The 15,000-nt window shown below is 35.5% G+C and overlaps 2 protein-coding genes across 2 annotated transcripts in view; one reads left to right on the top strand and one right to left on the bottom strand.

Annotated features, from left to right (window-relative positions):
- LOC133664257 (uncharacterized) overlaps positions 1 to 15,000 on the bottom strand; it is a 265,732-nt gene that overhangs the window by 50,590 nt on the left and 200,142 nt on the right. The window lies entirely within an intron of this gene.
- The window catches only part of LOC133665198 (alpha-tectorin-like), a 23,019-nt gene continuing 20,334 nt past the window's right edge, over positions 12,316 to 15,000 (top strand). Inside the window, exons 1-2 of the mRNA XM_062070441.1 lie at positions 12,316 to 12,427; positions 12,701 to 12,766. Coding sequence (XP_061926425.1) covers positions 12,316 to 12,427; positions 12,701 to 12,766 — 178 coding nt within the window. The remainder of the gene's footprint in view (positions 12,428 to 12,700; positions 12,767 to 15,000) is intronic.

Genomic DNA, 15,000 nt, shown 5'->3' with positions numbered 1-15,000 from the left:
CACAATTAAAAGTGCATAAAAATTGCACTAAAAAAGAAAGGTAAAAATAATTTTAAAAAAACACAAAACACAGTTAAAAGTGCATAACAGTAGTGCAAAAACAAAACAAAGTAAAAGATTAAAAATAATAATACAAAATCACAATAAGTACAGAACACTCTATATATAAAACAGTTAAAAATGCATAAACATTTTAAATAATAAAAAACACTGAGTCCAGAACATTCTATTTATAAAACACTATTAAAAGTGCAAAACACAGAAAGTAGAACATTAAATATAATAATACAAAACCACAATAAGTACAGAACATTCTATATATAAAACACAATTAAAAGTGCATAAAAATAATGGGGAAAAAAACAGAAAGTAAAATATTGCATCTAATAATACAAACCACAATAAGTACAGAACATTCTATATATAAAACACAGTTAAAAAGGCATAAAAATAGCACTAAAAAAGAAAGGTAAAAATAATAAAAACCACAATAAGTACAGAACATTCTGCATATAAAACACAATTAAAAGTGTATACAAATAGTGCAAAAACAAAGTGAAAGATTAAAAATATTAATACAAAATCACAATAAGTACAGAACATTCTATGTATAAAACAGTTAAAAATGCATAAACATTTAAAATAATAAAAAACACAATGAGTTCAGAACATTCTATTTATAAAACACTTAAAAGTGCAAAAAAACAAAGTAAAATATTAAATATAATAATACAAAACCACAATTAGTACAGAACATTCTATATATAAAACAGTTAAAAATGCATACAAATGTAAAATAATAAAAACCACAATGAGTACAAAACATTCTATTTATAAAACACTATTAAAAGTGCATAAAAACCGAAAGGAAAATATTAAATATAATAATACAAAACCACAATACGTACAGAACATTCTATATATAAAACACAATTAAAAGTGCATAAAAAAAAGCAAAAATACAGAAAGTAAAAGATTAAATGTAATAATAAAAACCACAATAAGTACAGAACATTCTATATATAAAACAGTTAAAAATGCATAAAAATAGTGCTAAAAAAGAAAGTAAAAGATTTAAAAATAATGATATAAATCACAATAAGTACAGAACATTCCATTTATAAACACAATTAAAAGTACATAAAAATTGCACTAAAAAAGAAAGGTAAAAATAATTTAAAAAACCCACAATAAAACACAGTTAAAAGTGCATAACAGTAGTGCAAAAACAAAACAAAGTAAAAGATTAAAAATAATAATACAAAATCACAATAAGTACAGAACATTCTATATATAAAACAGTTAAAAATGCATAAACATTTTAAATAATAAAAAACACAATGAGTCCAGAACATTCTATTTATAAAACACTTAAAAGTGCAAAACACAGAAAGTAGAACATTAAATATAATAATACAAAACCACAATAAGTACAGAACATTCTATATATAAAACACAATTAAAAGTGCATAAAAATAATGGGGAAAAAAACAGAAAGTAAAATATTGCATCTAATAATACAAACCACAATAAGTACAGAACATTGTATATATAAAACACAGTTAAAAAGGCATAAAAAATAGCACTAAAAAAAAAGGTAAAAATAATAAAAACCACAATAAGTACAGAACATTCTGCATATAAAACACAATTAAAAGTGTATACAAATAGTGCAAAAACAAAGTGAAAGATTAAAAATATTAGTACAAAATCACAATAAGTACAGAACATTCTATGTATAAAACAGTTAAAAATGCATAAACATTTAAAATAATAAAAAACCACAATAAGTACAGAACATTCTAATTATAAAACACTATTAAAAGTGCAAAAAACAGAAAGTAAAATATTAAATATAATAATACAAAACCACAATAAGTACAGAACATTCTGTATATAAAACACTATTAAAAGTGCAAAAATACAGAAAGTAAAACATTAAATGTAATAATAAAAACCACAATAAGTACAGAACATTCTATATATAAAACAGTTAAAAATGCATACAAATAGTGCTAAAAAAAGAAAGGTAAAAGATTTAAAAAATAATGATAAAAAACACAAGTACAGAACATTCTATTTATAAACACAATTAATAGTGCATAAAAATAGTGCAAAAAAACAGAAAGTAAAATATTAAATCTAATACAAATCACAATAAGTACAGAACATTATATATATAAAACAGCTAAAATGCATAAAAATAGCGCTAAAAAAAGAAATATAAAAACATTTAAAATAAAAACCACAATAAATACAGAACACTATTTCATCAAAAGTGCATAAAAACAGTGCAAAAACTAAGTAAAAGACTAAAAATAATAATAGAAATCACAATAAGTTAAGAACATTCAAAATATAAAACAGTTAATAAATGCATAAAAATTTAAAATAATAAAAACCGCAATAAGTACAGAACATTCTATTTATAAAACACTATTAAAGGTGCAAACTAAGTAAAATATCAAATATAATACTACCAAACCACAATAAGCACAGAACATTCTATATATAAAACAGTTAAAAAGGCATCAAAATAGTGCTAAAAAATAAAGGTAAAAGATTTAAAAAATAATGATAAAAAACACAAGTACAGAACATTCTATTTATAAACACAATTAAAAGTCACGGGATGCTTACAACGTAACAGGATTAAGTCTTGGCTAGGATCCTTGAGTCCACTGGTCATCAGTTCCAGGTGTACAGATTGCTGATCGCCCACAGCCTTGCCGGCATGTGGGCGTGACGCGGCCAGCGCGAGCAGGGGCGTGTCTCGCCAACGTAGGTGCTGGCAGACCCAACTGCCGGAGAAAAGCGGGTTCGAGCCCGCGCCGTGACAAAAACGGTACTATACTCTCTTTGAAAAGTGCCGGTTCGTGACATTGCTGGTTTTAGGAGCAGAGGAGCATGTTGGGCAGCGCACACACACAGAGTACTTACAAGCAGACACAGAGTGTAGACAGAAAAGGGAGAATGGACGCGTTTTGGTGTAAAAAGTCAAGATAAAGGTGAAGTTATAACACTGAAACACCCTCAGGAAGAGCTGCTTTAACACATGCGGCTAACGTCCATCCGCAGTGTTTTAGCTACTTTTAAATCACTAATCCTGGCCTCCATGGCGACGAATAAATGATGTTTCTTACGAGTATCATTATCATAAATCACTAATCCTGGCCTCCATGGCGACGAATAAATTATGTTTCTTACGAGTAGCATTATCACTGGAGGAGGAGGAATATCTAAACATGCTTCACTACACACCGTAGGAGGATACAATAGCTCACCGCCGTCACAATGTAAACAAATGCCATGTGTGGATCTACACCTGACATCCACTGTAATGATACCAAGTACAAGAGCGTATCCAGTCGATACTACTATGATTACATCGATATTTTTTTATCGTCACAAAATCTGACATTATGTTTATGAAGTCAGTAAATACGTCCCTGGACACATGAGGACTTTGAATATGACCAATGTATGATCCTGGTATCGCATCGATACCTAAATGTGTGGTATCATCCAAAACTAATGTCCAGTATCAAAGAAGAGAAGAATAAGTGATTATTACATTTGAACAGAAGTGTAGATAGAACATGTTCAAACAGAAAACAGCGCGACACCTACCCTTTACATCACTATTTTTTAGCCATATTATTAGGTATTATATTTTATTGTATGATCCTGCAACTGCTTGGTATCGGATCGATACCTAAACGTGTGGTATCATCCAAAACTAATGTCCAGTATCAAAGAAGAGAAGAATAAGTGATTATTACGTTTGAACAGAAGTGTAGATAGAACATGTTCAAACAGAAAATAAGCAGATATTAACAGTAAATGAACAAGTAGATTAATAATAATTTTTTACAGTTTGTCCCTCATAATGTGTACACAATAATAGGTGTATAAATGACACAATATGTTACTGCATAGACTAATTAGGAGTCTTTGTTTGTTTACTTACTACTAAAAGACAAGTTGTCTATTTTATTGAAGGACTAAATGACAATAATAAACATATGTTTCATGTACACTAACATTTGTTGTTACAATAACGACATTTTTTGTGGTCCCCTTTATTTAGAAAAGTATGGAAATACATTTAAAAAATGTTGGTATGGGGACAAGGCTATGTGCGACATAATTGTCTGTTATTAATACTTACAGTATGCAGTTCTTTGTACAGAAACTGTCTTAGTGCGGGAGTATTGGACTTACCTGCTCATTATAGATGTCAACCTGTCAGCCAGGACTTTCATGTCAGTGCCTTCACTGGAACTATCACGTCAACTATTAAGTCAACTATCAAGTCAACTATCTAGTCAACTATTAAGTCAACTATCAAGTCAACTATCTAGGTAAAGCAAGAGCAATAAGAACTGCCCGTTAAACATTTATCCCTCTGGACTTCTTATGATATGGAATGTCATATAATGAAAAGAGTATGTACAATAGAGTAAATTGGGTGATGGTTAAGGTATGTGACATATGACATAGATGATCCCAATACTGTACTGCTATTCGGAGAAACTTCATTCCTGTTCTCAAAGAACGTTTGACCTGACCATGCTACATTTTTCTTTGGCAGCTAAAACAAAAGTTCCATTGTTGTTCTCACGGCAGACTTTGTGTTTTTCAGATGTACGTTTATGTCAGCGTTTCTCAAAGTGTGGGGCGCGCCCCACTGGTGGGGAATAGAGACATGACAGGTGGGGCGCGAGGAACGGGAGGAAATTTCACTTTATTTTTTATTATATTCTTTGATTTTTTTCTTTACTATGCTTTCATTTTCTATACACACTGGAAATCACTTTGTGATTCTGTCTGTGAAATCCGCTATATAGATAAATGTAAATTACTTATTTTTCCTGTATGCTTTACATTTCTAGGTAGGAGCGAAAGTTTGACAGACAGCAACAGTAACTAATGGGGGCGGGGCTAAGCGGAAGCTTTGTGAATGGCGAGTCACTGTGCGAGGATTTGCTGTTTTGCAAATACATCAAAAATAGAGCCACTGCTGATGAGCTGTTCAAGATAATGGACAGTTTCCTCAAAGAACACCACCTTAAATGGGGAAACTGTGTGGGCTTTTGCTCTGATGGCGCGCATGGCAAAGTCAAGAAACGGGCTGCAGGCTCTAATAAAGAGGGTTGCGCCAAATGCGCATTGGACACAATGTGTCATTCACCGGGAAACACTCGCGTCAAGGCAGCTCAGCCCCGAATTCAATGAGGTTTTAACAGTGGCAGTGTCAAGCCTGCAACCTCATTTGAAAAGCTGTGCAGTGCAAAACAGGCTCATTGCAGCCACTAATGCTGGAGTACTGTAAAACTCATGTTCACTTGCCCTGTCCTCCTTTTAATGCTGGAGTAGTACTGGAAAACTCATGTTCACTTGCCCTGGCCTCCTTTTTTTGGCAAAGATTGCAAACTGGCACTTTTATTTTCATTTATTATTGAACTTGATGCAAGTTATAACACTTTTTTTGATTTATTATTGAACTTGATGCAAGTTATAACACTTTTTTTGATTTATTATTGAACTTGATGCAAGTTATAACACTTTTATTTGATTTATTATTGAACTTGATGCAAGTTATAACACTTTTGTTTGATTTATTATTGAACTTGATGCAAGTTATAACACTTTTTTTGATTTATTATTGAACTTGATGCAAGTTATAACACTTTTGTTTTATTTATTATTGAACTTGATGCAAGTTATAACACTTTTATTTTATTTATTATTGAACTTGATGCAAGTTATAACACTTTTATTTGATTTATTATTGAACTTGATGCAAGTTATAACACTTTTATTTGATTTATTATTGAACTTGATGCAAGTTATAACACTTTTGTTTTATTTATTATTGAACTTGATGCAAGTTATAACACTTTTATTTGATTTATTATTGAACTTGATGCAAGTTATAACACTTTTATTTGATTTATTATTGAACTTGATGCAAGTTATAACACTTTTGTTTTATTTATTATTGAACTTGATGCAAGTTATAACACTTTTTTTGATTTATTATTGAACTTGATGCAAGTTATTTGATTTATTATTGAACTTGATGCAAGTTATAACACTTTTTTTTATTTATTATTGAACTTGATGCAAGTTATAACACTTTTTTTGATTTATTATTGAACTTGATGCAAGTTATTTTATTTATTATTGAACTTGATGCAAGTTATAACACTTTTTTTGATTTATTATTGAACTTGATGCAAGTTATAACACTTTTTTTGATTTATTATTGAACTTGATGCAAGTTATTTGATTTATTATTGAACTTGATGCAAGTTATAACACTTTTTTTGATTTATTATTGAACTTGATGCAAGTTATAACACTTTTGTTTTATTTATTATTGAACTTGATGCAAGTTATAACACCTTTGTTTTATTTATTATTGAACTTGATGCAAGTTATTTGATTTATTATTGAACTTGATGCAAGTTATAACACTTTTTTTGATTTATTATTGAACTTGATGCAAGTTATAACACTTTTGTTTGATTTATTATTGAACTTGATGCAAGTTATAACACTTATTTTGATTTATTATTGAACTTGATGCAAGTTATAACACTTTTGTTTTATTTATTATTGAATTGATGCAAGTTATAACACTTTTATTTTATTTATTATTGAACTTGATGCAAGTTATAACACTTTTGTTTTATTTATTATTGAATTGATGCAAGTTATTTTATTTGATATTGAACTTGATGCAAGTTATACCACAGCTGCAGTTATTTTATTTATTATTGAACTTGATGTTATTTGATGTTATTGAGTTTGAATGTATACAACTTGATGTTACTTGATGTTCAATACATTTGAAAATGTTAAGCTTGGCATTAGCATTCTGTTGGGGTGATGGGGGCAGGTGGTGGGCGATGGGGGCAGGTGGGGCTTGAAAACTCCCCCCTTGTCCAAAGTGGGGGATGACAAAGATAGTTTGAGAACCACTGCTTTATGTATTGTATCTACAAAAAAAACCCAAAAGCAGTGAAGTTGTCACATTGTGTAAATGGTCAATAAAAAGAGAATACAACAAATCCTTTTCAACTTATATTCGATTGAATAGACTGCACAGACAAGATATTTAACGTTCACACTGGAAAGCTCAGTTATTTTTTGCAAATATTAGCTCAGCCTGCAACATGTTTCAAAAAAGCTGGCACAAGTGGCAAAAAAGAGTGAGAAAGTTGAGGAATGCTCGTCAAAGACTTATTTGGAACATCCCACAGGTGAACAGGCTAATTGGGAACAGGTGGGTGCCATGATTGGGTATAAAAGCAGCTTCCATGAAATGCTCAGTCGTTCACAAACAAGGACGGGGGCGAGGGTCACCACTTTGTCAACAAATGCCTGAGCAAATTGTTGAAGAACAACATTTCTCAACAAGGAATTTAGGGATTTCACCATCTGCGCTCCGTAATATCATCAAATGGTTCGGAGAATCTGGAGAAATCACTGCACGTAAGCCATGACGGCGTGGCGTAGTGGGTAGAGCAACCGTGCCAGAAACCTGAGGGTTGCAGGTTCGCTCCCCGCCTCTTACCATCCAAAAATCGCTGCCGTTGTGTCCTTGGGCAGGACACTTCAGCCTTTGCCCCCGGTGCCGCTCACACCGGTGAAATGAATGATGAATGAATGGTAGGTGGTGGTCGGAGGCGCAAACTGGCAGCCTTGCCCCAGGGCAGCTGTGGCTACAAATGTAGCTTACCACCACCAGGTGTGAATGAATGATGGGTTCCCACTTCTCTGTGAGCGCTTTGAGTATCTAACAATAGAAAAAGCGCGATATAAATCGAATCCATTATTATTATTATTATTATAATGCACCTTGGATCCCTCAGGCGGTACTGCATCAAAAATCGACATCAGTGTGTAAAGGATATCACCACATGGACTCAGGAACACTTCAGAAACCCACTGTCAGTAACTACAGTTGGTCGCTACATCTGTAAGTGCAAGTTAAAAGTCTACTATGCAAAGCCAAAGCCGTTTATCAACAACACCCAGAAACGCCGCCGGCTTCACTGGGCCCAAGCGCATCTAAGATGGACTGATACAAAGTGGAAAAGTGTTCTGTGGTCTGACGGGTCCACATTTCAAATTGTTTTTGGAAACTGTGGACGTCGTCAAAGAGGGAAAGAACCATCCGGATTGTTCTAGGGTGAAAGTGTAAAAGGCAGCATGTGTGATGGTATGGGGGTGTATTAGTGGCCAAGACATGGGTAACTTACACATCTGTGAAGGCACCATTAATGCTGAAAGGTACATACAGCTTTTGGAGCAACATATGTTGCCATCCAAGCAACGTTACCATGGACGCCCCTGCTTATTTCAGCAAGACGATGCCATTGAAAATGTGTGGTGCAATATGAAGGCTAAAATATGAGAAGGGAGACTGTTGAACAACTTAAGCTGTACATCAAGCAAGAATGGGAAAGTATTCCACTTCCAAAATGTGTCTCCTCACTTCCCAAACCTTCACTGAGTGTTGTTAAAAGGAAAGGCCATGTAACACACTGGTAAAAATGCCCCTTGTGACAACATTTTTGCAATGTGTTGCTGACATTAAATTCTAAGTTCATGATTATTTGCAAAAAAATAAAGTTTCTCAGTGTGAACATGAAATATCTTGTCTTTGCAGTCTATTCAATTGAATATAAGTTGAAAAGGATTTGTTGTATTCTCTTTTTATTTACCATTTACACAACCTGACAACTTCACTGCTTTTGGGTTGTGTAATAAAACATTGTTGTTCAGTCCCAACAAGATGACTAAGATGGCGTTCATGGCTGTCACTCACACACAAAGCAGTCAGGGTGTATCTCACCAGTACTAAAAGACACATAGAAAGACTTGACTAATACGAGACCAACTCAAAAGAAATGTGTTTAAAGACAAGACAAAAACATTGCTGGTGGTGAAATACTGACTCCTCAAACAATAATTAGATTTAAGAATGCTGTGGAACCAGTTATGAGTATGTACAGTTATGTGGAAGATTGACACCTGAGACATTCCAAGTAGAGCCGTATAAAAAGAAGCTTTTTGGTTTAGGAGGAAAGTGTCAGTGCTGTGAGAAGATCTCCATCCAGACGGTAGAAACAGCTCTGGAGTATACGTAAGTTCTCCTCGTTAATGGACCATTAGACTTTTGGTTGCACTTTCAAGCACCTTTGTGACTTCATATAGTACAGCAGGGGTCAGCAACCTTTTTGGAAGCAAGAGCTACTTCTTGGGTAGTGATTAATGCGAAGGGCTACCAGTTTGATACACACTTCAATAAATTGCCAGAAATAGCCAATTTGCTCAATTTACCTTTAACTCTATTTTATTATTAATAATTAATGATATTTACACTTAATTGAACGGTTTAAAAGAGGAGAAAACAAGAAAAAAATGACAATTCAGTTTTGAAACATAGTTTATCTTCAATTTCGACTCTTTAAAATTCAAAATTCAACCGAAAAAAAGAAGAGGAAAAACTAGCTAATTTGAATCTTTTTGAAAAAATTAAAAAAATAATTTATGGAACATCATTAGTAAATTTTCCTGATTAAGATTAATTTTTCAATTTTGATGACATGTTTTAAATAGGTTAAAATCCAATCTGCACTTTGTTAGAATATATAACAAATTGGACCAAGCTATATTTCTAACAAAGGCAAATCATTATTTCTTCTAGATTTTCCAGAACAAAAATTTGAAAAGAAATTCAAAAGACTTTGAAATAAGATTTAAATTTGATTCTACAGATTTTCTAGATTTGCCAGAATAATTTTTTTGAATTTTAATCATAATAAGTTTGAAGAAATATTTCACAAATATTCTCCGTCGAAAAAACAGAAGCTAAAATGAAGAATTAAAATAAAATGCATTTATTATTCTTTACAATAAAAAAAATTAATTTACTTGAACATTGATTTACATTGTCAGGAAAGAATAGGAAGGAATTTAAAAGGTAAAAAGGTAAATGTGTTTAAAAATCCTAAAATCATTTTAAGGTTGTATTTTTTCGCTAAAATTGTCTTTCTGAAAGTTATAAGAAGCAAAGTAAAAAAAAAAAAAAAGAATTTATTTAAACAAGTGAAGACCAAGTCTTTAAAATATTTTCTTGGATTTTCAAATTCTATTTGAGTTTTGTCTCTCTTAGAATCAAAAATGTCGGGCAAAGTGAGACCAGCTTGCTAGTAAATAAATACAATTTAAAAAATAGAGGCAGCTCACTGGTAAGTGCTGCTATTTGAGCTATTTTTAGAACAGGCCAGCGGGCTACTCATCTGGTCCTTACGGGCTACCTGGTGCCCGCGGGCACCACGTTGGTGACCCCTGATATAGTAGGACATGTTGGAGAAGGCCCTGGTACAGCCAACAGTAATGCAGGTGGTGGAAAAGACTAAAGAACATTCAGGCATTCTCAAGGTTATTTACTACCGCTGAACATATTCGTGCTTCAGGCTGGATGAGAAAAAACTGAATCTGAATGTGCCAAACGATGGTCAGACAGCATGAACATGCTGTAAATGGGCTTTGACTAATATTTGGTCTGAATCTGGAAGCCCATCCATCCATCCATTTTCTACCGCTTGTACCGTTCGGGGTAGCGGGGGGTGCTGGAGCCTATCTCAGCTGCATTCGGGCGGAAGGCGGAGTACACCCGGGACAAGTCGCCACCTCATCGCAGGGCCAACACAGATAGACAGACAACATTCACACTCTAGGGCAGGGGTCACCAACGCGGTGCCCGCGGGCACCAGGTAGCCCGTAAGGACCAGATGAGTAGCCCGCTGGCCTGTTCTAAAAATAGCTCAAATAGCAGCACTTACCAGTGAGCTGCCTCTATTTTTTACATTTTATTTATTTACTAGCAAGCTGGTCTCGCTTTGCCCGACATTTTTAATTCTAAGAGAGACAAAACTCAAATAGAATTTGAAAATCCAAGAAAATATTTTAAAGACTTGGTCTTCACTTGTTGAAATAAATTCATACAGTTTTTTTACTTTGCTTCTTATAACTTTCAGAAAGACAATTTTAGAGAAAAAATACAACCTTAAAAAAGATTTTAGGATTTTTAAACACATATACCTTTTTACCTTTTAAATTCCTTCCTCTTCTTTCCTGACAATGTAAATCAATGTTCGAGTATTTTTTTTTTTTTTATTGTAAAGAATAACAAATACATTTTAATTTAATATCATAATTTTAGCTTCTGTTTTTTTCGACGAAGAATATTTGTGAAATATTTCTTCGAACTTATTATGATTAAAATTAAAAAAAATTATTCTGGCAAATCTAGAAAATCTGTAGAATAAAATGTAAATCTTATTTCAAAGTCTTTTGAATTTCTTTAAAAAAAAAAAATTCTGGAAAATCTAGAAGAAATAATGATTTGTCTAGCTTGGTCCAATTTGTTATATATTCTAACAAAGTGTAGATTGGATTTTAACCTATTTAAAACATGTCATTTAAATTCTAAAATTAATCTTAATCAGGAAAAATTACTAATGATGTTCCATAAATTATTTTTTAAATTTTTTCAAAAAGATTCGAATTAGCTAGTTTTTTTCTTCTTTTTTTCGGTTGAATTTTGAATTTTAAAGAGTCGAAATTGAAGATAAACTATGTTTCAAAATGTAATTGTCATTTTTTTTTCGTGTTTTCTCCTCTTTTAAAACGTTCAATTAAGTGTAAATATCATTAATTATTAATAATAACATAGAGTTAAAGGTAAATTGAGCAAATTGGCTATTTCTGGCAATTCATTTAAGTGTGTATCAAACTGGTAGCCCCTTCGCATTAATCACTACCCAAGAAGTAGCTCTTGGTTTCAAAAAGGTTGGTGACCCCTGGTCTAGGGACCATTTTGTGTTGCCAATCAACCTATCCCCAGGTGCATGTCTTTGGAGGTGGGAGGGAGCCGTAGTACCCGGAGGGAACCCACACAGTCACGGGGAGAACATGCAAACTCCACATAGAAAGATCCCGATCCCAGGACCGAACCCGGGACCTTCGTATTGTATCGTATCCTAATGAAGGCAGAAAGCCAGCTACAGATCCTGTGTGTACAGGATCTCCTTTGAGAAGTTGGGTAAAGAAGGCTTTAAGGGACATAGTCAACATTGATAACAATGATTGGAAACTGGGCTTCTTCTGAGCATTGATAAAACAAATTATTTTACTCTGGAATCGGAATGTGAATGTCATGGGTGTGGAACTATGACAGTCAGATTATGTTTGGGTTGTCTGCTGGACTTTGGAGACCGATAAAGTTGGGTCATGAGCACGAGTCACAGTACAGTGTTTGCAAAAAGGCACAAGAGTCATCCACCATCCTGTGGTTTGAAGGTCTCTCTGGACAAATCCAACAGGAACCTGTTTGCCTTGATGCGTCAGGAGTTCAGACTAGCTTGCATGTGCTAAGGCTCAGGCCAATGACTCCTTAACTGGTCCTAAAGGGACCTTGCTTTTGTGCAATACTCAACTGTCCCTCCAATGGGGTGAATCTCAAGTTGTGAACGAGTTCCGTTCCAAACATTCCTGGAAGTTGAAGTTTAGCGTAAATTAGATCCATTGTTAAAGAATGATATTGTTCGATGAAGTCTAGCACGCTTGAGCTTTTCAAAACTATTTCTGACTTGGCCAACTTGTGATTGTCTTGCAGATCTGTCAGCCTCCATTATGCAGCACTTCCTTTTCCTCATGGCGGCGGTCAGCCTGATGCCAGCAGGTAACTGAAGCCGGCCTTTATCATAAAGAAAGGTTAGTAACGTATGAAAGAACTGGCAGACGAGAATGATAGACGCTAATGCCAAAAGCATCAACGATAGCCTACTCACTACTTGAAGTGGGGGGACAGTGGGTGCAGCTTCTGCATTGGCGTCTTTTTTCATGCTTGAACGATGCACAAGCCTCCAGGTAGGTGGCAGCCACGGGCAAACTAATCAACTGTTTTTAAATTTTATAAATCCAGTAAATGAACTTAACTTGGAAATCGTTTTAAGTTGTTAAAGAGGTTTTCTGGGTAGCGTGGATGAAATGGTAGAGCGGTTGTCAAATAAGTTTCGAGATTCCTGGTACAAACACAGCTTGTGCCATTGTGTCCTAGGGCAAGAAATGTCACTCCCCTTGCTCCCAGTGCCACCCACACTGGTGTATGGATGTGAATGAATATTTGGTGGTGGTGGGAGAGGCCTTTGGCACAAACTGCCAGCCACGTTTTCCTCAGTCTACCATAGCAGCTGTGGCTACATACAGTAAATAGCTTAGCACCACTAATGTGCACATTTGGAGAGAAGGAATAATGGGTTCTCTGTGTAACGGGTTTTTGCCATACAATCCTTTATTAAAATCATTTTGTTTTTTCATAATCAGTAACTCATGTAGTGGTTTGTACAGGTAGCTATTATCAGGTACCCACAAAAAAAATGGTGTGTGTCTATCGTAGTAAAAGATTGCTTCAAACACCTTAGTGACTAACGGCTTCGGAGTCTGGCTTCTGAGAGCATTCAATCGATTACAACCGGCCCGATCAGTTAGTTTTACAAGCCGTTTTGCCTCTAAGCCGAGTAGGCTCCATCAGTTCTTGCTCACAGACTTAGATCGGTCAGATCTGGCCCGTGTGCTTAATGCCGAGATCTAAAGTATTTATCCTCTAAGGCAGGGGTCGGCAACCCGCAGCTCTTTGATCACTCTAATGCGGCTCAGCTGCATACTTGCTGATCCTCCCGATTTTTCCGGGAGACTTCTGAATTTCAGTGCCTCTCCCGAAAATCTCCTGGGGCAACAATATTGAAGGGCGTGCCGTGATGGCAGTGCCTTTAGCGGCTGATTTTACACTGTCTGCGTGCCCACCCAGTCACATGTTGTATGCGGGCTCTGCTCTACACACGTAAGTGACTGCAAGGCATACTTAGTCAACAGCCATACAGTTCACACTGAGGGTGGTCGTATAAAACAATTTTAACACTCATATAATAATAATAAAAATAATGGATTAGATTTATATAGCGCTTTTCTAGGCAGTCAAAGCGATTCACAGAGAAGTGAGAACCCATCCTTCATTTTTACAACTCATTCATTCGTCATTCTTTCACCGGTGTGAGCGGCACCGGGGGCCAGGGTGAAGTGTCCTAACCAAGGACACAACCAAAGCGATTTTGGATGGTAAGAGGCGGGGAGCGAACCTGCAACCCTCAGGTTTCTGGCACGGCTGCTCTACCCACTACGCCATACCGCCCTACTGTGAACCCACACCACCTTAACACAATATAAACACAACAGAAGAAATACCCAGAATCCCATGCATCCCTAACTCTTCCGGGCTACATTATAAACCCCCGCTACCACCAAACACCCCCCCCCCCCCCCCCCTCGCCCAACCCCGCCCACCTCAACCACACGGAGGGGGGTTTGGTGGTAGCGGGGGTGTATAATGTAGCCCGGAAGAGTAAGGGATGCATGGGATTCTGGGTATTTCTTCTGTTGTGTTACGGTGCGGATGTTCTCCAGAAATGTGTTTGTCATTCTTGTTTGGTGTGGGTTCACAGTGTGGCGCATATTTGTAACAGTGTTAAAATTGTTTTATACAGCTACCCTCAGTGTAACCTGTATGGCTGTTGACCAAGTATGCCTTGCAGTCACTTATGTGTGTCTGCAGAAGCCTCATACGACATATAACTGTGCTGGCACGCTGTTTTTAACGGGAGAATCCCGGTATTCAGCGCCTCTCCCGACAACCTCCCGGCAGAGATTTTCTCCCGACGAACTCCCGGTATTCAGCCGGAGCTGGAGGCCACGCCCCCTCCAGCTCAATGCGGACCTGAGTGGCGACAGCCGTTCTCACGTCCGCTTTCCCACAAATAAACAGCTTGCCTGCCCAATGACGTCATAACATCTACTAGAGAGTAGAGTGCACAACAAGGAGAGAGAGTTCTTGGTTTCTTATGTGGGTATATCGTTAGG

Source organism: Entelurus aequoreus, linkage group LG14 (assembly GCF_033978785.1).
Source record: "Entelurus aequoreus isolate RoL-2023_Sb linkage group LG14, RoL_Eaeq_v1.1, whole genome shotgun sequence".
NCBI classification, from domain to species: Eukaryota; Metazoa; Chordata; class Actinopteri; order Syngnathiformes; family Syngnathidae; genus Entelurus; species Entelurus aequoreus.
The sequence above is the reverse complement of the archived record's forward strand: the minus strand, read 5'-3'. Positions and strand labels throughout refer to the sequence as shown.